We start from the raw sequence: 22,603 nt of genomic DNA, 5'->3' as shown, positions 1-22,603 counted from the left end.
ATATTCTGAAATCCTCCACTTCTTCTTCTTTTCCGAAAAGAGATTATCTTGCAATTGGTTGCATCTCCATCCATCACCATGGCTGTTGCCAGCTGTGTTGAGGTTGTGTTTGAATTATAATGTCAGCCAAAAATGGAAACATAGTATGTAGTGTCCCCATATGGCGACCTGACATATTACCAAAAATATATTAAAACTGGAAAACAAAGATTGGTTGGGGTCCAGGTGACAGCAGCAACTGAGTACCGCATGCAGGGAAAAACAAAAAACAAAAAACGAGTACGTAGAGCAAGCAAACCACATGTTTTGAAATGCAAATGGCTTGCTCGAGGAATTCTTGTGCTCTGCGCTCTATAATTATATATAAAAGTGTAAACTTTGAACCAATGATCAAGCAATAATATATTGAATGTGCCTTCTGTGGTGGTAGTTGAGTAGTGTCTGATTGTGCGGAAAACATGTTCAACTATTTGGGATTATATTTTAATTTCCAATGATATATATTTATTATTTTTACAGCTCAAGATCTGTTTTGGATTTTGATAGATTTTTAAAATATTTTTTATTTGGAAATATATTAAAATAATTTATTTATTATATCGATTTAAAAACACCTAAAATTTTTAATATATTTAGGTAGTGTTTTGTTTTTTTGTTGTTTTTTAAAGTATTTTATTTAAAAATATATTAAAATAATTTTTTATTTTTAATATTAATATATTTTGAAAGCAAAAGTAAACACGTTTTCTCTCTCCCCACTGGACATTTACATGTGCTAACTTATTACCAAAAATATATTAAAACTGGAAAGCAAGATTGGTTGGTGTCCAGTTGTTTGCAGCAACTGAGTATATCTCATGAACCACATGTTTTACGTCTAATGCAAATAGCTTGCTCGAGGAATTCTTATACTCTTGTACCGAGGGTGTCAGTGATATTTTATTTTATATAAAAAATATAATATAAATTTAGATTGTAAAATTATAAGTAATTTTTTTCATTACTTATATATTGATAATTCCAATTAAAAAAATTAAATTACATTAAAATATGATAAAATGAGTCAACAATATTATAATCGATAAGTAATCTAAATAAAATGAGAGAAATATATAGTATGAATCAATAAATTAATAAAAAATAAAAATAAAAAGTTCTATAACAAAACTTCTCAATGCATGAGAATTACTGAATGGTAAAAAGTACATATAAACCTGGTGACAACTTAGTTGTTTTTGTCATAATAAGTCCTAACGGACCCATTTTAGGTTGCAAACTAACAGTCTAAGTTAGTAAATAACTAACATAAATTTAATAGTGAAATAAACTCCTAAACAATATATAATGCGCTAGAAAAAAATTCAAATTAAAAATAATTATTCAAAAATAAATAAAATAGAATAATAAAAAAAAGTCTTAATGTTAAAATTTCTTTATGGAGTCCGAATTTTTAATTTTCGTATATTTTTGGCAGATTTGAGTTCTGATTTCAAACATGTTATTCTCTTTCGTCTAGATAAATTACTGGGCCTACGATATATAGTTGAAAAACTTCAAATATCTAGCTTCCAGCCCAACTTTAATGGCAACAAAATTTCACCGGTACCTCCAGATATGTCCCAGCACACGAATGTCTAGTTTGACATATTTAACAATATTCGTCTATCAAATTTGACCCTCTGAACTATTATGTTTCTAAACTTCATTTGACCTGAAAATTTACCGCAATATATTTTCATGTGTTTAATATTTCCTTGTAAAATTTCAACTCTATTTAATTAATGTACGGTTTGAAAAGATATATTTAATCTCGAAAAATTGATCAGAAAATATTTTAAAACTAATTTTGAACCTAACTTGATTCATATCATAAATTTAGTAAACTCATAAAATTAGACTGAATTTATCGAGTTTGCAGAAGTTAAGTTTAATTTTAGTAGTTTCAAATTTTTAGTCTAATTTTATATATTAGAAAAATGTTCACTCATGAAAATATATAATTTTACAAATTAACTCATGATTTTAACCTATGTAGTCTATAATTATATATATAAAAAACATGTAATGCAAATAACTTGCTAGAGGAATTTTTGTACTCTGTGCTATGATTAGTTAGTTTAAGATCTGTTTTGTGTTTGGCAAGTTTTTAAAATGTTTTTTATTTAAAAATATATTAAATAATATATTTTATATTTTTTAAAATTTATTTCTGATAATTTAAAAACACCTAAAATATTTAACTTAAAACTAAAAGATATTAAAAAAATTTCAAAAATATAACTGATAAAGTAATGCTAAGATAATGCCGAACAGGTAATCGTGAGCGGATCTTACTGAAGTAACGTATTTTCTAATGTGGTCCTGTTTTGGCAATATATAATTGAAGCTTCAGCTTGGAAGCTTTTGTGCATAATCAAGAAAACCCAAGACCCTTGTGAGAGAGATGGGATCAGTGACAAAAATAGATGAAGAAACAAGAGAAGATGAAGAAGAGGCACAAGCAAAAGTTGAAATATGGAAATACATATTCGGCTTTACTAATATGGCAGTTGTGAAGTGTGCCATTGAGCTTGGAATAGCTGATGCCATTGAAAACAATGAAGGCCTTATGACACTATCAGAGCTATCATCCTCACTTGGATGTGCTCCTTCCTCTCTTTACCGCATTATGAGGTTCTTAGTCCATCACAACATATTCAAAGAGAAACCTTCTAGCCAAGGCACCACGGTTTATGTACAGACAGCACTTTCTCGCCGACTACTTAAGAAGGGAGAAAAGAGCATGGTTGATCTTCTTTTGTTTGAGAGCAGCCATGTAATGATGGCACCATGGCATAATCTTAGTTCCCGTGTCCTGAACGATAACAATTCACCATTTGAGGGGGCTCATGGAGATGATATATGGAAATATGCGTTGGCAAATCCAGTTCACAGCAAGCTCATTGATGATGCAATGGCTTGTGATGCTAAGCTGGTAGTGCCAGAAATAGTTGAAGGTTGTCCAGAGGTGTTTGATGGGGTTAAAACTTTGGTGGATGTTGGTGGGGGTAATGGGACTACTTTGCAGATGCTGGTTAAGGCTTTTCCTTGGATCCAGGGCATAAACTTTGATCTTCCCCACGTTGTTTCCGTTGCTCCAGAATCTGAAGGTGTTAAGCATGTTGGTGGTGACTTTTTTGAGAGTGTTCCAAAGGCTGATGCTGCTTTCCTAATGGTTAGTAATAAATGCAAGTTTTTTTTTTCCCTTCAAAATTGGTTTTACTATGATGCACTTTCCTCCAAAATTAGAACATCGATGATGAAAGAATCAAGTTAATAACTGAACTTTGTCCGATTGTTCAAGTGCCTTGTCAGTGCTTCAGGGAAATAATATTATTCACTCACTATACTTGCTAGCTTATTGGAACAAGTCCAAATGGCTAGATTCCTCCTCCTCCCACCTCCCCATTTCCTACTAACTTTCTGTGCAGAAAGGCATTAATTAGAAGCTAGAATCAGAAGTTGGTCAACTGGCTTGGGAAAGTTATCGGTTTCCAAGTCTGAATTCAAAGAATATGTTTAATGATATCTATCACTGATGCATAGGTAATTTACCTGTTTTTTTTCCTCCTATTGCAGTGGGTTCTTCATGACTGGAACGATGAAGAGTGCATCCAAATCCTGAAAAACTGTAAAGAAGCTATACAGAGTGACAAGGGGAAGGTGATAATTGTTGAAGCTGTGGTTGGTGAAGATAAAGGCGACAAACTTGAATTTGTGAGGCTAATGTTAGACATGGTAATGATGTCTCATACCGACGCAGGCAAAGAAAGGACCTCTAAGGAATGGGGATACGTTCTTAAGGAGGCTGGCTTTAGCAGCTACACCATAAAACCAATTCGTGCAGTGCAATCTGTCATTGTTGCTTCCCCTTGATCTCCACAGTGATTTAAGAATTAATAATTATGAAGTTAATTTGTATTTCAGTAAAGCTCAGTCTAATGACGCTTTTACTTGTACCCTGCCTTGTATTGTGAGAATGGCTACTGCATGCTGTTTAATGTTTTCTATGTTCAAAATCGGTCTTCTACGTCTGCTTGTTCTATATCTTCATGTAGGAAGACTCTGTATATCCAGCAGGATTCCTGATGTTGTAGATTGTCATTCATAGAGGTCACTGTTCCATATCAAAAGATCAAAAGACAAGATGTCACTTCTATATATGATGAGTCCCTTGTTTGCTTTATTATGGAAGAATATTTTCACTCTTGTGATTAGTGAACAAGAGCTGAACTTAGAATGTTGACAAAACCTTTGTGGTTGAGGCAGCGGGCTACCATTGAATTATTGACAAGGTGTGTCTATTGCTAGTTGAAAGTTGGATCACTGTTTTTGTCAGCCTTTCTAATCTGCTTTTAGTCATGGTGGTAGTTTGATTTTCAACACCTGAAAAACCCTAACTAATCCCACCATGAAGCTACAATCCCAGCAGCCTCACGAGGAAACCATAAAAAAATACCCACCAGTTTACTTACACGCCAAAAAAGCAAGGCCCAAATCAAAAACCAAAACTTGGATCATTAGTGTCTCATCGACATCAGCATTCCGTTTTGTTTCTATTGCTATTTGCGTCTTCTGCATGCACAGAAGGCGAAAGATTGCAAATAGAAACAAATGGGCAATCTCCAAACCCAATCCAATTCACATTCAAGATGAACATATCATGCGCTGTGTGCTGTTCAGCAGGTGTGATTTTTTGATGTTTAAATAAATATTGTTTTTTTTTTAAATAATAATATTTTAGAAAAAAATGCTCTAAAGGTATATATAGAATAAAAAAATAAAGATTTAAAACCTTTATTTTGATCATTCTTATGGACATGTCTAGAAATAATGATTTGATCATTTATTTGGTCGTGCTATACGGAGGATACTCATTTTCATAGATATGCTTAGGAAAGTGCTTATTCTCTTGGGCATGCATGGGGCTTGGCAAATTATCAAGGCTAGCGTATCCAAGGTTCGGCATGCCACCATGTTTAATTGTGATTGGGTCTCCGCTACACCCAGCATATCTTCACTAAAATATGTTTATATTTCAAAAAATTTATATTCATAAATTTTTTTAATCTAATATTCTTTTGATGAAGATACGTCGATAAAAACTTTATCCTTTATCTACTTATATATTAGCACGTGAAATATACTGCTGAGCCTATTTTGACTGGATATGGTGTCTTGCTAACATGATTAAAGCCATAGGGGGACTTTATCATCGAAAGATTTGAAAGGATAATGTGATTAAATTGATTTGGGGAAAAAGACATGGACCCACGTATTCATGCATAATTGAACTTAAACGACAACGTGAATCATACCCGGAACTTGTCCAAACAAGCAGTCAATTTCATATAATAAAAAACAATATGAAAGTGGTAGCGTAAGAGAATATATTGCTAGTTTAATCTGAAACTACTGTCCGAAAATATATCCGTACGTATCTTGTCGTAGATTTGGGGATTCAAACTGAAGTTTTTCTTAAGGATTTCATTGATAAATTCAAAGAAAGATTTGCACAAATACAAGAGATCAGATGGAGAGGACATCAAGAGATTCAAAAATGAAAGAGGAAGAAGATGTGCAGGCAGGAGTTGAAATATGGAAATATGTACTTGGGTTTTCTGGTATTGCTGTAGTTAAGTGTGCTATTGAGCTTGGAATAGCAGAAGCCATCGAAAACCATGAGGGTCCTATGGCATTATCAGAGCTATCATCCACCCTAGGATGTGTTCCATTCTCTCTTGATCGCATCATGCGGTTCTTGGTGCATAACCATTTTTTCAAAGAGGAACCAACTATCCAAGGCACCGCAGGTTATGTGCACACACCTCTTTCTCGTCGTTTACTTAGGCAGGGAGAAGACAGCATGGCTGATTTTATTTTGTTGGAGAGCAGCCCTGTGATGCTAGCACCATGGCATCATCTAAGTTCCTGTGTTCGAATAAATGGGACTGCAGCATTTGAAGCGGCTTATGGTGGTGACATATGGAAATATGCAGCAGCAAATCCTGCTTTCAACAGGCTAATTAACGATGCCATGGCTTGTGATGCTAGACTGGCAGTGTCTGCTATAATTGAAAGCTGTCCAAAGCTGTTTGATGGACTAAAAACTTTGGTAGATGTTGGTGGCGGTAATGGGACTGCTTTGGGAAAGTTTGTCAAGGCTTTTCCTTGGATTGAAGGCATCAACTTTGATCTTCCTCATGTTGTGTCTGTTGCAGCGGAATGTGAAGGAGTAAAGCAAGTTGGAGGAGATATGTTCGACAGTGTTCCAAAGGCTGATGCTGTTTTTATCATGGTTAGTGTATTTTCCTTGAATTAATCACCTAACCAAAAATTTCAGCTGCAACTTGGTTTATTATTGGGCCAAATCAAGATAGGATAGATTTCGGCTTATTCTTATGATTAATCTTCTTTGGTTTCTGCATTAATCTCAACCAATAATTCCAATCAAATACGTCCCACTAAAAATTAGTCTTTTATACGAATATAATTTCTTTGTTTCTGATCACACCTCTGTTGGCATTTACTATATAAACTGCAGAAGGTTTTGCAAGACTGGAACAATGATGATTGTGTCCGAATTCTTAAAAAATGTAAAGAAGCTATTCCAAAGGACAAAGGGAAGGTCATTATTGTTGAAACTGTGATTGGAGAAGAGAAACAGGACAGTTTTGAGTTTGTGAGGTTCATGAAAGACATGGCAATGATGGCTTTCACCAACTCAGGAAAGGAGAGGACCTCTGAGGAATGGGATTGTGTCCTCAAGGAGGCTGGCTTTAGCAGCTACAACATCATACCAATTCGGGCTGTGCAATCTGTCATCGAGGCTTTCCCTTAATTCACAAAGCAATTTCAGAACGTGTATTTGTAGTTTGCCTAGTCCAAGTTCGCTTAGATGATGTTTTCTTTGTTCAAAAGCAGGCTCCTACATGGATTGTTTGTTTTCTATGTTCAAAAGTGTCAATTTCTCATCATTTTTCAGTTATCCTTTCCTTTGATTCAACCTTTATGGTGAAGTCCCTCTGTTTGCTCATATTCAACACTTGTTCTGCAAAAATAATAGCCAAATTTGCAATGTTGAAAATATCTTGTGTGGAGTTCCGACAAGGTGCATCTATTTCTGATAGGATTTGTGAAGTCATGGTCTGTCATTCATAGAGGTACTTATGCAATCCTAGCAGAAGGTGATTCAACCTTTATGATGAAGTCCCCCTGTTTGCTCATATTCAACACTTGTTCTGCGAAAATAACAGCTAAATTTGCAATGTTAATGTTGAAAATATCTTGGTGGAGTTCCGACAAGGTGCATCTATTTCTGATAGGATTTGTGAAGTCTAGCTCTTCAAGTCCTATTCATTAAATTTAGTTTTGCTTGAAGGGTTGACTTAAGAAACTCAAGGTGCACCTATTGCTGGTTAAAACACCGTTGTATTCAGCCCTTCTACGGAGGGAATTTCAGGAAGAGTCCTTCAGGGTGAGTTTGTAAAATGACCAACTGAGATCTCAAAATGATTTTGAGTCAATAGAGAAAGGAAGCTGGTGACATTTGCATCTTTGGGATGCAGTAGATGTTGCAGGCTGGCATTTGAAAAAGGAAAGATTAGACGGAAACAATCTTAATCTTGGTTATGATCATTTAACTTCAACAATTTCATAAATACACGTGCAAAGAATCAAAATCTTTACTAATTCTCAAGGAATTCTTTGTCTTCTGATTTTCTTATTGCTGTCCAAAGGCTGGTCATATTGTTGTTTTCATCATTATTGATATATTCTTTCATGAAACCTATATGCTAGCTCTTCAAGTCTTATTCACTAAATTTAGTTTTGCTTGAAGGGTTGACTTAAGAAACTCATGATTTGGAGTCGGGTTCAGGCTTAATTTAAATTTAAATTAGTTTTAATATTGGTTTAACTAAAATATGTTGATAGAAAAAATTATTAAGGTTTACAAGATATCATTGAAAAGTGATGTTTTTTTGCATTTAAAAGTGATAATTAAATTTAAAAGGTTTTATATCTCTATCTAATTTGCAATTTTCTTTTGTTTATATCCATACTATTCCATAAGTTCTTAAAAGAGTTTAATTTGTAAATGGTTATAATTATAATATCTATGGAGAAGATTACGTCAAGTTAAAGAAAAAAGCATTCCACACCACTTAGTGGGAATGCTTGTACACCCAACTACTCGTCCATTTTGATGAAAACCACATCACTAGCACAATGGCATTCGAGCCGGTCGCTGATCAAAGACCTCCTGCGGTGGGCCTGTGGCCATTCCAATTCTGTCAGCTAAGTTTGCAGCAAAATCTGAAGAACAAGGCTTTATCGCAAGCTGGTGACCACACGAGGAAGTACTCAACCGTCTATCAGCTAGAGGGTTTCTAGCTCATTTCTAGAGAGCCTGGATGCAGGAGTTTGTTGCCCATTAATTCTTTACAAATCAATCATCTCTCCCTCCCACAAATCTCTCTAATGATGTCTAAAGTCATAAACTGATTGTTTGACAGAAGCGCTTCACCGACCAAACTCTCCAAATCAATGACTGATAAACCATTTGGTCTGGTGGCCTCTTGAGCTTCTTTTTTTCCACTCACGAGTCTTTCCTCCTTCCACTTCTTTCTCTGTGAAATCATTATCAATTTCCATGTCCACTCTCCATTGCAGCACATCTACAAAGCAACGAGTTGTAGATATGCTTGCCAGGGAATGGACAGTTGGCTTGGAGATTGATAGTGTTGTCAACAGGGAAGACGGGGAAGATTGTTTAGCTAAAGCAATCAAGGAGAGAAGGGCAAGAAAACGAGGGAAAAGGTCAAGGACTGGAAAAAAAAAAAAAAGGAAGATTTTAGATGGTGATCAAATTGAACATATATTAAAGACCAAATTAAGAATATTTTTAAAGTATATTTAGTATTACGTAGCTTTTTAAAATGTTTTTATTTAAAAATATATTAAAATAAAAATTTTTATTTTTTATATTAACATATTAAAATCACATGAAAAAATAATTTAAAATAAAAAAAATAAAAAAATGCTTTTTTAATTAAAAAAATCCATTTTTTAAAAATGCTTTTTAAAATACAAAAAATAAATAAAATTTTAATATGAAACTTTACTGTGAATCAGTTCATAGTTGGGGGCTAATGAGATTGACCCAAAAATGATTGAAAAAAACATATTGTATATTGTAGGAATGTATCTCTATCTAATTTGCAATTTTTTATTTACATACATGTTGAGTTCTTAAAGCTTTCAATCTATAGGCAGAAATCCAAGCTAACCATAACAAGCCATTGCATTTCCTCCCTGTAAGCTTTATCAGACCTGCTGATAGAAGAAGAACAGATTACCAGTACCAGTGATTATAAACACTAGTTATTTTTTAAATATTTTTTATGTTTTAAAATTATTATTATTTATTTTTTTTATTTTTTCTTCACTTTAAATTAAGTTTTTTTTAGTGTTTTTTAAAAAAATTAAAATTTTTAAATTTTTTTAGTATTTTTATTTTTTAAACACTAAGAGTATGTTAGTTTTTGTTTTTATTTTAAACACTAAGAGTCTAAAAGATGAAATCAATTGCAATCTTCCTGCAAAAGGGAGCCATTTAGTTGCCCAATGCTGAAGCTTTGCTGGAATCTTACGATAAAAAGACCAGTTCGAAGCTGGACTGCAAGCCTGAACTTGCAGTGTTCTAATCCCACATCGACAAGACATAAAGTAGAGAAACAAATGGTGCAATATAAAAATGAACCCGTGTCACAAGGAGAAGTTATCTTTGCGCTTGGGGCAATGACGCAGCTAGTGAGGTTCTAACCGAGGCGCGTCAATTGCTGGTTGAAAACTATTTCCAAACCCCCTCTTAGGCCTGGGTTTGGCCCAGTGCCTTCGAGAATTTCTGGAAGGGCTCCCTTCGGGGTAAAGCCCTACAATGCGAAGTTTAAATCTTGGTTGATCAAAGTTTTTCGATCATGTCGTCAAGAATGGTATTTTCTTGGAACTACAAAACATCTAGTTGAGACGGGACAGCATGAAATAAAGAAGGATGGATTTAGTCACAGATTCTAATAGCATAACCACTGACTGCCAAGAGGAAAGGAGCTCAAAATAGCCAACTCAGTAGGCCTCACAAGACAGATTACTTAGGCCGGAGCCCAAAATGAGAATTACACAGCACGGCCCATTTCACATGGCAAGAGCAGAAACCGCCTTAGAGACTAGCACTCGGGAGATGATGCCAACTGTATTGTCACTCTGCTTAATGTGGTCCTACATGTCGAAGCCAGTTCAAAGAAGAGACCTGACAAAGCAAACTCTAAGAATATTATAGACAGGTGTACACTGTCTAATATTTTTCAATATATATATATATATATTAAAAAATAAATGTTAACCAAAAATATTATACTTCTATGTAATTCTTCCAATAAAAAAAATGCAATGCATTTCCGGAAAAAATAAAAATAAAAACAGTATTATTCACGTAATCAAGTCGAAGGTTGCCAATTTGCTAGTTCTATTTGCTTGTTCAAGACACTGAATAGATTTAATTTCAATTCATCTGAAATATTTATGATCATTAAATCAAAAAATATTAAAAAAAAAATAGAACTTAACGGCTAAATCATCGCATAACAAATATAATGATTTTGTCAAGACATACATAATTAGGCTCCGTGAGACTAGCCTCCACAAATACACAGCCGAAACAAAACCAAATGGTTGCATAATTTTTTATAAGATCAACCAACTAAACTATAAAACCCCATTAAATTACCTTTATCATTACATGAAAGCAAGTTCTGTAGCTGTGTTTTCAATTTAGTACTGCTTTCATTCATTAAAAAAAAAAATGACAGTGCATTTCCTCTCGCTTAGGTAGCAGCCAATACTCCAACCCATGACGACAGGTCAATGAAACCTTTTTCTCCACTCCCAAATCCCATCCGATCCATCGTAAATATGCACCGAACTCCATTGAGAGAAACACAGGTTCTGTAAAAAAAAAATGGCTCTCTCTCTCGCAGCGTTACCATCACCATCTATTACTCTCTATATCCCTAAAAAAGGCTCAAATCTTTACCCTCCGAAGCTTAACAAAATGTCACCAATTCAATGTTCTTTATCAGTTTCAACCCATTCAAAAACACCCCAGTTTGATTTAAAGACTTATTGGACAACCTTGATCCTAGAAATCAATCAGAAGCTTGACCAAGCCGTTCCTATTCAGTATCCAGATAAGATTTATGAGGCCATGAGGTATTCTGTTCTTGCTAAAGGTGCTAAAAGAGCCCCTCCTGTTATGTGTGTTGCTGCTTGTGAGCTCTTTGGTGGTAATCGTCATGCTGCCTTCCCTACTGCTTGTGCTCTTGAAATGGTAAGAACCCCCATCTTTGTATTTTGACTCTTTTTTAGTATGGTTTTTAATTTGATTTGGTTTTTGAATTTTTTTTAATGCTGTTTAGTTAATTTTTTTTTTTTTTTTTGAGGAACTTAATCAAGAAAGGAATTGAATTTGATGTTGTTAGGTTCTTGATGATGTCTAATTAGTGTAGGGTCAAGTGGGTTAGGTAGGTTCTTTGATCGCACTCTTAACATTTTTATATGGGTTGAAGTTTAGGTTGGTGCTAGTCTTGTTTTTTAGTTTCTCATCCAGAAGCTGTCAGAGTAATCTTACTGGAAACTCTAATCTTGGGTTAGCAGGACTGATGATGCTATGATGTCCTATTATGTTGAGCAACTTTATGTTTTAAGGTGTTGAATATTGGATATGTGAAACGGATATTGTTCTTTTTGTGGAATCTTTTCATTTAAGGAAGGATCCAGGGTGCTTCTCTTAAGGTGGAAATATTTTGATTTCCGCTTGTTCTGCATAGCAGAATCAGAGAGTAAATATGGAATTGCTTTTAACTGCTGGTTCCAATACTGAGGAACAACTCTGTTTATAAAAAGGAGAAGGCTAACTCTTCTTAAGTCACTTGGAGTACTTCCATTGTTGGAGGAAAGGGAAAGTGTTGTAGAGGTCTGTCATCTATGTATGCATGACAACTTTGCTGATTTGCAATCACCTTCCTTGTGGTAATTGAATCCATTATCCTCTGGTTTTGACAGGTTCATTCAGCTTCGTTGATTCATGATGACCTTCCCTGCATGGATGATGACCCATCACGTCGAGGCCAGCCTTCAAACCACAAAATTTATGGCGTTGATATGGCAATCCTTGCCGGGGATGCACTCTTCCCTCTTGGCTTCCACCACATTGTATCCCACACACCTTCTGACCTTGTACCAGAGCCACGACTTCTCAGTGTGATTGCTGAGATTGCTCGTGCTGTGGGGTCCACAGGCATGGCTGCTGGGCAGTTCCTTGACCTTGAGGGTGGCCCCAATTCCGTTGAATTTGTTCAGGAGAAGAAATTTGGTGAAATGGGTGAGTGCTCTGCGGTGTGTGGAGGATTGCTAGCCGGTGCCAAGGATGATGAGATACAGAGATTGAGGAGATATGGAAGAGCTGTTGGGGTATTATATCAAGTCGTTGATGACATCTTGGAAGCAAAAACGATGAAGAGCAAGGTAGATGAGGACAAGAAGAAAAAGAAAGGGAAGAGTTATGTTGCTTTATATGGGGTTGAGAAGGCTATAGAGGTAGCGGAGGAGCTGAGAGCCAAGGCTAAAAAAGAATTGGATGGGTTTGAGAAATATGGTGAGAGTGTATTGCCACTTTATAGCTTCGTGGATTATGCTGCTGATAGAGGTTTCAGTTTTGGCGGGTCAAGTTAGTGATGAGGCTTTGGCCCTATCGTCTTCACGCTGTCTCTGTGAAAAGAGGATGGCTTGTTTGATGCCAAGAGATGTATCTTAGTGACAAACATGATGAGATACAGCAGCAAACAAGCATTCTAACTTCATCAGCAGTGAAAGCTAATTGCAGATAGTCTGGTTCTTATGCTGCTTTTCCGTATAGAGGAGATGCCCTCTTCACCAATCTGGTGGGAGAAACCTGCGAGCAAAGTTAGAATTTAATCGCAGATAGCGCAGTGCTTTAATTTCCTTTGTATAAATCAGACAAGTAATTCAATAGCTGCAAGTTTAATTTATGGATGACCGGTATTAGTAAAACTAGTTGGGTATTGAAACAAATAAAAAGTTATTTTAGAAGCGTTAAAATATTGTTTTTAAATTATTTATTTGTTCTATATAAAAATAACAACTCCAACTCCAAGTTACAACTAAACTTTTTGAAAGAAGAAGAAAAAAAAAGAATGGAAATATGATTTTTACATATATATATTTGTGAGAACAAAAAGAAAAGAAAAAAGATAAAAAAAACTAATATCTCTAAAATATGAAATTTTAAATGTAATTATATATATATATTATAGCATTAGAAAGCTTACTAGCAGAGCTTATTTATTATTATTTTTATTTAATTTATTACATAATAAAATTTTTATTTATAAAAAATTTAGTAGGAAAGTATTTTTTTCAATATAGAATAAAAACTTTTTTTGTTTTTATTTACTTATAAACTACATAACAATAAACTAAATGGGACAATTGTCTCCTCTATTCTTTTTCAACTTTCAATTACAAGTTTATATCTTATTAAAACCAAATAGTTTAGGGATAGATAAATTAATTGAAATATCTAGAATATTTGTAAAATTTGACTTTAAATTAACTAAACTTAATCATTTTTTAGATAATTTTTATTGGTACTTTTTTATAAGAAATTATTTTGGTTTTAGTTTCAGAAACCAAAAAAAAATCAGAATTCAATTAAATTGAATCAAATAAAAAAAATTATTATACCTGAAAAACAAACTTAATTAAAATATTTATGAATTAAATTAAACTTATTCAATTTTTAAAATATAAAACTGAATCCATTAGTTCAGTTTAGATTTAAATTTTTGAGAAAACAAATCAAGCATGATTAATTATTTTTTTTTTGAATTAAATCGTTTTAACTGATGCTCAAGTGATTTAAGATTTGACAATATCTTGATAAAACCAATAAGAATATGGCAAGTTAATCTTGAGATCGCACCACAGGCTCATAGTAAAGAAATGCTAAAATGGAGATTGGAGAAGGAAAACTATATTTTTAATTAATTCAACATAAACATTTCTCTCTTATGAACTGCAATTGACGGCTTAACAACCGACATGTAGTTGTTGTGAAACTACCCTTTATTGAAAAGATACCTGTCGTTTACATTCGATGTCCAGGAGACCTCGGATTTTCCAAAACGTCCTTGACTCTTGAAACTATTTCAATTCAATCCTTGAATTGCAAATTTCGGAAATTTTACTGCCCAACTAAAAAGCTATAGCGACCTATGAATGAGACACCAGCTTTCCTTTCATGAGTGAAAAAAACAAAGTTTGAATTATCTGCTTTTAATTTTCAAAATTATGGCATCAAACAAAATGTGACGCTTATTGATAAAAAGAAATTATGAATTACTCTTCATTTATTTTCTTAATTCTCGACATAAATAAAGCATAAATAAACTTAAAATTTGAAATTAATTTCTTTTAAAAAATAATAAATAATATGGATTTTATAACTTATAAACTGACATAAAATAAAATAAAAACAATATATTTAGATCCTAGTACCATGAAATATGAAAAAAAATTCAATAAACATATTTTTCATTCATATATGAATAAAATTGACATGAAGGATACAAAAGTTACTTTGATAGAATTAATGAAAGAATTTAAGTTTTAGGTCAATAACAGTAAAAAAAAAAAAACAAAGGGAGAGAATAGTAATAATTTCAACTGACATATTATGTTGAAACAAATAAAAATATTAAAGGACTGATTTACACCTAACCCCAAATAAAATAAAGGACAGTTGAGTAGTTGACGCATCACAGTTTTCTGTTTTTATCATCGTCATCATCGTCGCTTCCACCACATCGTGTCAAGGCAAAGCCATTGAGAAAGATGGCTGACCCTGACGAGGAAGAAGAAGGGAGCTTGGATCAGCTACCAGCAACGGTACTTGAAACCATAGTATCAAAACTCGACGTGGCATCAATCTGTTCCGTTTCTTCCACTTGCAAGACCTTCAACGCTTGTGCTTCTCATATCCTCACTTTCATCCCCAGTTTCGACCTCCTTGTAAGCCAACCATTAGAACATGAAAAACCCACAACAGATCTCAACTTTTCATGAATATTTGATTTTTTTATTGATGGGTTTCTAATAATTTTTTTTTTTTGTCATAGGATATTGCACCGTCAATTGATTTATTAAGGCCTTTATTGCCTCCAAATCCTTACCTTAAAAGCTTAAAGCTTGATTGTGGTCGGCTTGATGATTCTGCAATTAATGTTGTGGTTCGGGATTCCTTGCATGAGCTTTATTTACATAATTGCGCGGATTTTAGTGGGAAATTGCTTTCTGAGATTGGAGGAAAGTGCGCGGATTTGAGGTAAAAAGATGTTAGAAAAGTTTTTTTTTTTTTCCTTCTTCTGACTGTGCATGCATTACTTGCCCGATGGGAACTATTATGAACTTATGGTAAAACGTTCAGAAATGCAATAGAAAATGTGGGTTCATGTTGATGTGTGTGTTTGCGTGTGAAATGCAAGCAATCGTGGCTGACACTAGACACTAGTAGTGATCAAAGTTTAATGAATATGCAAGAAAACATGGGTTTGTGTTTGTGTGGGTTATCTTGGGGTAATTGAGCAATGTGTGTGATGGTGATATGTGATTATCTGGAAGTGTTAGATTTGTTGCGTTGTTATTGGTTTTGTATGTTTTTGAATTTTGGTTCAGGTATCTGTACTTGGGATCGGTGGCGGAAAAAAGAGGACGTGCTATTCATATATCTGATCTGGAGGAGCTACTTAGAGGTTGCACACGATTGGAAGTAAGGCTCAAGTGCAAATTGAAGTAATTAATGAAGATTAAAATGTAAAGTAGTAATTGAATGGCAAAGAAATGTTTGGTGAGATTTTACATTGGATTGCTTAATCTTTAGCACATTTATTGCCATTGTAGTTTAGTCGTGGTGTTCCTGTTCCATAGCTGGATTTAATCTCTCTTAGATGAAAGAAAATCTTTACATATTCTAGAAATCGTTGTGATAAAATATAATTGCTGATTCCTCACCTAGTTATTTGTTGGATGCGAATAAATGTAAAATCAGCTTCATTTAACTTTTCATTACTTGACATTCAAAATCATATATTAGATGATCAAACAGGATGAAGAAATCCCTGTTGATTTAAAAAAAAAAATTGTTCAAGTACTCCAACTGTAGCATTCATTTCATCGTTCAAACAGCTACCGAAATGTACAGCTTTGGAGCATAAAATTAATCTGCTATTTAGTATGATGGTGGGCTTAATATTGTTATGTGAGTTTTTGGATTACTCTATTTGCTATCCAAAAGCTTTCTCATAATTTTAAATATCTCTTCTTTGTTAGTTTTACGTGCACATGCAATTACAAGCATACATCTACAAAGCTTGTTGTGAGTGTGTTTTTTTTGTGTCAAATTGAGGACACGAATAATATAATCAATACAGATTAAATTTGTGGACTTTTTGCTCTTTGATAAATTTTGTTTAGTCATTCTGCTATAGAGCGTCTTGTTTATTTAATGGGTGCTGTCCTGGTCTGTGGGCCACCTCATGCTGACATTTATTGTGTTCTTGAATTTAGTCGTCCTGGCAGGGAGACTAAATTGGGTTTACATGAATCTGGTTTAATAATTGAATGATAGGTTATATGTTCGTGCATATCACTTAGCTCTTATAGTAGTATGTACCTGGATTATTTTGCATTTATGTGATGTATCTTTGTTCAAGATACTCTGTCAAGGTTTCACATATTTACAATAAAGCATGATATTCCAATGACCTTTTGGAACAAATACATTCTGTCTAATAAGCGCTTATTGTTTTGCAGGCACTGATTTTGATGTTTGATGTCTCATTATTTCTTCGTCATAATTTTGCTCTAGTATGGGCTTTGGTTTCAGAAAAACTGACTTCTCTTGAGATTGGGTATGTTTCTTCAGTGATGGTGACTGAACTGGTTGGCCCAAGTTTGGGACCTCATCAATCACCAAATCATGTTCGACCATCCATTCTGCCTGGCATTCAGAAATTGTGCCTTTCTGTAGACTATATTACTGACACCATGGTTAGCACAATATCGAAAGGTCTCATGTCCTTAACACATTTGGATCTTCGAGATGCTCCTCTCATAGAACCAACAATCACATTTGATCTCACCAACTCTGGTCTTCAGCAGATTAATCAGCATGGAAAACTGAAACATCTCTCATTGGTTCGGAGCCAAGAATTCGCCATTACATATTTTAGACGTGTTAATGATCTTGGAATGCTATTAATGGCTGACAAGTGTGCAAACATGGAAAGTATTTGTCTTGGAGGCTTCTGTCGAGTTACAGATACAGGATTCAAAACAATCTTGCATTCATGCTCTAGTCTGTACAAGCTCCAGGTGTCTTATGGAATCCATTTGACTGATCTGGTCTTTCATGATATCTCTGCAACATCCCTGTCTTTGATACATGTGAGCTTGAGATGGTGCAACCTTTTAACCAACCATGCAATAAAAAACTTGGTATTGAATACACGCCTTAGAGTTCTTGACTTGAGAGACTGCAAACACTTTGGAGACGAAGCCCTTAGAGCTATCAGCGCTCTTCTGGAATTGAAGATTTTACTGCTGGATGGTTCCAATATAAGTGATTTTGGATTGTCTTACTTGAGAGGAATTATAAATTCATTAGTTTCTCTGTCTGTGAGAGGATGCAAAAGACTAACAGATAAATGCATCTCTGCTTTATTTGAAGGCTCTTCTAAACTGAAGTTACAACAACTGGACCTATCAAATCTTCCTAACCTGTCTGATAATGGAGTTCTGGCACTTGCAAAATGCCGGGTTCCCATTTCTGAACTTCGAATGCGGCAATGTCCACTTATTGGTGATACTTCAGTTATGGCATTAGCTTCAATGCGGGTTGATGAGGACAGATTGCATGGTTGTAGTTTGCGGCTGTTGGACCTTTACAACTGCGGCGGTATAACACAACTTTCATTCCGGTGGTTAAAGAAACCCTATTTTCCAAGGTTGAGATGTTTGGGGGTGACAGGAAGTGCAAGTAGGGATATTGTAGATGCTTTAGCTAGGAGTAGACCATTCCTGCATGTGGCATGCCATGCCGAGGAGCTGGGGTCCAACCAGTGGGATAACTTGCATGGTTTATACATGCATGACAACGATGAGGTGGATGAACTTGAACAATGGCTTCTCGAAGAAGAGGGTGACTATAATGATGAGGAGATGATGGATGCTGATGATGATGCAGAACTACTGGATCATTTAGCCTTGTAAAATGCTCCATGTATTAGCATTTATGTTGTATATATATTTCTCGATTGGTTTTACCAGTTGCAGATACATGTAAAGGGACAGTCTACTGATCTTGTGAGTGGCCTCAGAATCTCTTATTTTAAAACAGAATTTACTGTATCTGTGTAATGAAAAGTGTATTGTAAATGGATTAACAATTGCTTGCTTTTCAAGTTTTTGATTCGTTTGGCTTTGACCGCAGCCCCTCCTACTGCTGAGCGGAATCATGATTACGATCACGGCAAGTAGATAATCAATGGATTGAAGCACGACAAGATAGTAGCAGATAAAGAAACGTAAAAGATAGATTGAATTTGGATTAAAACACTAATAACCCTAAAACTTTATTTTATTTTTGAAATATTAACCTTACTAAGTTAGCCTTGAAATATTTTTTACAGGCTAGAAAAACCGATCGAACTAACAGAAAGGAAATTAACACTGAATAGATCCAAAAAACCTAGAATAAATTATAAAAATTACCCGAACAGCAGTATAAGGCCTATTCTCTAATTATAGAAGGTCTCACGTTACAATAAACGATGAAATGGCTTCCCATATAAAAATTATCTAGAAAATTATCTAGAAAAATTTAAACTCAGTTCAACGATTCCTTAGTCTATTTGCAGCAAATGCTTATATAACTTCTCACACTCCATCCCTGAAAACCAGCTACAAGGATTTCCTGAAATCCTTGACCAGTGCGATGCTTTTTCTTTAAGATTTTATCATTAGTGTGTAAAGAAAAAGAATAGAACAATCATCCTAAGAAAATTCGATAACAAAAAAAAAAAAAAACACTCCATTTCAGCTTTTAAAATTATATAGCTCACGTGTATTTTAAGCTAATTAAGAAAATTATTCAATAAAACATTGCATTTCAGGCATTCTGTTTGGTTTTATATTTTAAAAGTTCTTTTAAAAAAATTTAAAATTTTTTATTTTTTTATTTGCTTCAAATTAATAATTTTTTTGGTATTTCAAATCATTTTAATACACTGATATCAAAAATAATTTTAAAAAAATAAAAATATATATTTTTTAAATAAAAAACATTTTAAAAAACAATTTCATCCATACTCTAAATACTAAATTGTTTTTGGGATTTTCCCTCTCTCCAAGCCAACCTACTTGACTGCTCCACATAATCGGTTTGCATCCATTTTTTTGCCATAATTGAAAGACTTGGATCAGGATTTGATATCATGTTAAGTCAACTTGACTTAATATTTTTTTTATTATAAAAACATTGTTTTGTTTTTTTATAAAAAAAATCTTTAATTTTAATATAACAAAATTTAAATCAGGTTTAGTTAAGTTGTGAGTTAACTCACTCGAATGAAGTTTAGTTATATTAATATCAAATTAAATATATTTTTCTTTGAGGAATTTAACAACAATCATGAGTTCAATAAATCATATATATTTTCAATAATTTTGAGATAAATAAGAGGTGTTGTTTTGCAAACATTGCTGAAAAAAGAAAATAATAAATATTTCTAGAAAAACATAATTAATTTTATTGAGATTTTAGTAATTTAATTCATCCGATTAATCAAGTTCAATCTTAGCCGTGTATATATATATATATATATATAAACAACACTACTTGAATAAAAACAATTAATCTATAGTAATTCGTGAATTAATCTAACATTTTAATAACTTGAACCTTTTCTCGATTCTCAAATCGGGAATGATAGGTATGTTTCATGATTTTCAATGCATAGAAAATGATATTAATTGGGGGGGGGGGGGAATCTTAGGGTTAGATTTTAATTTTACATGCACAAAGTAAGATATTTAGGATTGGAATTCAACATCCTCCCGTTTTCATTTACTAGTAGTGCCTTTGTCGTTGAAATATTATTATTTCCACGCGGCACAACAGAATTTTTTATTTTCCTGATAATTCACCCCATCCCATATATAAAATAAAATCCCCGTATTGTTGCAGAGAAATAAAAAATAAAAAAACAAAACACGATGCAGCAAGACTAAAGTCCACATTCAAAGAACATAAAAATCGTCCAGATTCAGTGAATTTCTCTAATCTCAATCCGATGCATCCTGTTAAAACTCGTCCAGATTCAGTGAATTTCTCTAATCTCCACCCGATGCATACTGTTTATTTATTTTTATACTAGTAAGATATTTTAATGATTTTGATGATCTACTAAAACGTGTTTGAAAGGGATTTTAGTGCAAAAAATTAGCTAAAAATATCGTGATAATTAAGAAAATCATTGCTCGCCAAGAGCCACAAAATCGTAGCTGTAGGTGATGTTGTGATCCATACCCGAAAACATTTTATTGTATTCCATATGAGAAAAATCTGTCTATCTATGTATTTTTGTTAACCTCAAGAGGTAGAGTTTTGTCTTTCTAGGTTTTAAGTTTAAATTCTCTTGCTAACAAAAAAAATATTCTTTGGGCCATGGGATGTAGGGTGACATGTGTAAATATTGGTTACAGGTTGTATTGAATTTTTTTTTTTTTTAACGTGAATGTCCAGACTAACTTGCGTATACCTTGACTAATCTCATGAGTCTTGAAGTTAACGACCATGTAAATCTTTAGTGACCCTGAGGTTTGTGAGACTCGAACTAGTGACCTCTAAAGATGAAGTTTAAAGTATGACCGGTTGAGTTACACCTTTAAGAATTACTTTATATTTTTTAAAAGAAAAATATTTTCTAAAAATAAGTCTTTTATTAATAAAAAAAATGGGAAAATAGAAAAAATCTATGTCAACCTCAAGAGGTTGGTCTGGCATTGGTTTAGCATATATCAGCCAAGGCATGAGAGTTTGCTCTTTCAGGTTTCAAGTTTGAATTCTCTTGCTAACAAAAAAAAAAAAAAAAAACCTCTTAGAATCACAGGCTGTAGGATGACGTGTGTAAAAACTGGTTCCGGGTTGCATAGGCTTATTATAATGTGTGAAAGCTTGTCTAGAATACTTTATATTTCTTAATATATATATATATATATATATATATATATATATATTCCTCGAAATAAGGTTTTTTATTACTAAAAAATGAGAAAATCTTTCCACGCCTTAAATTGATGCCGGTACAAGATAAATTTACTAAAGATAAGTTTCTTTTTTTAAAAAAAAAAAAAACTGGATCGAAGATGAATATATAATGAAAAATTAATGCAATGGAAGTTTAAGAGATCAGACTCGAGGGCTGTATTTTTGTATACGAGACAAATACCTTGACATGACGTCCTCGGCGTACAAAATTTCTTGTGTCATGGTTCAAATTACGTAGCCCAGTCACTCCAAAGAAGGAGGCCCAATTATTCATTAAAAGTTTCACGTTGCCAGCTATAGATCACGTGAGAGTTTTTGTTCCCGAGGCCTTTGGTGGTTCGGCTTGCTTGTTTTCATTCCTTCTTCACAAGCCCCAAAAACAAATCACGTGAGAGTTTTTTTCCTCCTCAAGATAAAAACTTTATTATTGTCAACAAAAATAAAGTTCTAAATTAGAGTGGCAACTCTTTTTTATTAGAACTAAAATTAAGGATACGATCCTTAATTTGTTAGTAAGAGAGTAGCAATAACTTACAAGTCCCTCACCCACCCACTTCACAATTCTTAAATAAGATTATTATTTTTTCTGTAGATAGGAATTATAATTAAGTAAAAGTGTGTTTAGCATTGTGGCCAAAATGCTATTTATTAAAAATTTAAATTTTATTTTATTTAAAATTATTTTTTTAATATTTTTTAACGTTTTAATATATTGATATTAAAAATAAATTTTTAAAAAATATATATTATTTTAATATATTTCATAATAAAAAGTAATTATTATCACAATATTAAATATACTCTAGGATGTCAATGTTATAAAATAAAAAAAATCAAACAAGTTCTAATTTGAGTTGCATTTGCTAATCTAGGGTTTGATTAATTTGATTAAATTTGCTAATCTTGTTTTTTTATTTTTTAATATTATTTTGATTAGATTTTATCAGGTAAGCTGGAATAATAAATTAATTTTTCAAGTCATCCGGTTTGGCTAAATTTTGGTTTAAATTAAAATTCAGCCGAGGTTAAGTTACGAGAAAAATGTTTATTACGCTGGCCAAAATTGTCGGTTTAAAGAGATGGAATGCAAGAAAATATAAA

At 33.4% G+C, this 22,603-nt stretch overlaps 4 protein-coding genes and 1 non-coding gene across 7 annotated transcripts; all 5 read left to right on the top strand.

The window, feature by feature from the left end:
• Positions 1 to 2,422: 2,422 nt before the first annotated feature.
• Positions 2,423 to 4,200, top strand: LOC133679699 (acetylserotonin O-methyltransferase-like). Its single transcript, XM_062102370.1, has 2 exons — positions 2,423 to 3,214; positions 3,619 to 4,200. The coding sequence occupies exons 1-2, from the start codon at positions 2,444 to 2,446 to the stop codon at positions 3,913 to 3,915; spliced, it is 1,068 nt and encodes a 355-aa protein (XP_061958354.1). The 5' UTR covers positions 2,423 to 2,443; the 3' UTR covers positions 3,916 to 4,200.
• Positions 4,201 to 5,410: 1,210 nt separating this feature from the next.
• LOC133679814 (acetylserotonin O-methyltransferase-like) lies at positions 5,411 to 7,128 on the top strand. The gene is made up of 2 exons (XM_062102517.1): positions 5,411 to 6,337; positions 6,584 to 7,128. The coding sequence occupies exons 1-2, from the start codon at positions 5,573 to 5,575 to the stop codon at positions 6,878 to 6,880; spliced, it is 1,062 nt and encodes a 353-aa protein (XP_061958501.1). The 5' UTR covers positions 5,411 to 5,572; the 3' UTR covers positions 6,881 to 7,128.
• A 2,694-nt stretch (positions 7,129 to 9,822) lies between these two features.
• Positions 9,823 to 9,974, top strand: LOC133680698 (U4 spliceosomal RNA). Its single transcript, XR_009836378.1, has one exon. It is a non-coding gene; the product is annotated as a U4 spliceosomal RNA (small nuclear RNA).
• Positions 9,975 to 10,746: 772 nt separating this feature from the next.
• Positions 10,747 to 13,167, top strand: LOC133680615 (heterodimeric geranylgeranyl pyrophosphate synthase small subunit, chloroplastic-like). The gene is made up of 2 exons (XM_062103644.1): positions 10,747 to 11,425; positions 12,160 to 13,167. The coding sequence occupies exons 1-2, from the start codon at positions 11,057 to 11,059 to the stop codon at positions 12,826 to 12,828; spliced, it is 1,038 nt and encodes a 345-aa protein (XP_061959628.1). The 5' UTR covers positions 10,747 to 11,056; the 3' UTR covers positions 12,829 to 13,167.
• Positions 13,168 to 14,929: 1,762 nt separating this feature from the next.
• Positions 14,930 to 18,635, top strand: LOC133680075 (F-box/LRR-repeat protein 10). 3 transcript variants are annotated; one of them, XM_062102888.1, is made up of 4 exons: positions 14,930 to 15,186; positions 15,294 to 15,499; positions 15,850 to 15,943; positions 16,987 to 18,635. In XM_062102888.1, exons 1-4 carry the CDS (start codon positions 15,010 to 15,012, stop codon positions 18,442 to 18,444), a joined length of 1,935 nt encoding a protein of 644 aa, XP_061958872.1. In that variant the 5' UTR covers positions 14,930 to 15,009; the 3' UTR covers positions 18,445 to 18,635. The 3 variants fall into 3 exon arrangements, with proteins under 3 accessions (XP_061958872.1, XP_061958874.1, XP_061958873.1); XM_062102889.1 differs by lacking the exon at positions 14,930 to 15,186 and having other exon boundaries at positions 15,444 to 15,499; positions 15,850 to 16,021; XM_062102890.1 differs by lacking the exons at positions 14,930 to 15,186; positions 15,850 to 15,943 and having other exon boundaries at positions 15,362 to 15,499.
• Positions 18,636 to 22,603: the final 3,968 nt, after the last annotated feature.

This window comes from Populus nigra, chromosome 19 (genome assembly GCF_951802175.1).
Source record: "Populus nigra chromosome 19, ddPopNigr1.1, whole genome shotgun sequence".
NCBI classification, from domain to species: Eukaryota; Viridiplantae; Streptophyta; class Magnoliopsida; order Malpighiales; family Salicaceae; genus Populus; species Populus nigra.
The sequence above is the reverse complement of the archived record's forward strand: the minus strand, read 5'-3'. Positions and strand labels throughout refer to the sequence as shown.

What these genes read in the sequence shown, in the direction of transcription:
- LOC133680615 (XM_062103644.1), top strand. Translation starts at nt 11,057, where the DNA reads ATGGCTCTCTCTCTCGCAGCGTTACCATCACCATCTATTACTCTCTAT. An exon ending in CTGCTTGTGCTCTTGAAATG is followed by an intron (nt 11,426 to 12,159) that starts GTAAGAACCCCC and finishes TGGTTTTGACAG; the next exon opens with GTTCATTCAGCTTCGTTGAT.
- LOC133680075 (XM_062102888.1), top strand. Translation starts at nt 15,010, where the DNA reads ATGGCTGACCCTGACGAGGAAGAAGAAGGGAGCTTGGATCAGCTACCA. An exon ending in GGAAAGTGCGCGGATTTGAG is followed by an intron (nt 15,500 to 15,849) that starts GTAAAAAGATGT and finishes ATTTTGGTTCAG; the next exon opens with GTATCTGTACTTGGGATCGG. An exon ending in GAGGTTGCACACGATTGGAA is followed by an intron (nt 15,944 to 16,986) that starts GTAAGGCTCAAG and finishes ATTGTTTTGCAG; the next exon opens with GCACTGATTTTGATGTTTGA.
- LOC133679814 (XM_062102517.1), top strand. Translation starts at nt 5,573, where the DNA reads ATGGAGAGGACATCAAGAGATTCAAAAATGAAAGAGGAAGAAGATGTG. An exon ending in CTGATGCTGTTTTTATCATG is followed by an intron (nt 6,338 to 6,583) that starts GTTAGTGTATTT and finishes TATAAACTGCAG; the next exon opens with AAGGTTTTGCAAGACTGGAA.
- LOC133679699 (XM_062102370.1), top strand. Translation starts at nt 2,444, where the DNA reads ATGGGATCAGTGACAAAAATAGATGAAGAAACAAGAGAAGATGAAGAA. An exon ending in CTGATGCTGCTTTCCTAATG is followed by an intron (nt 3,215 to 3,618) that starts GTTAGTAATAAA and finishes CTCCTATTGCAG; the next exon opens with TGGGTTCTTCATGACTGGAA.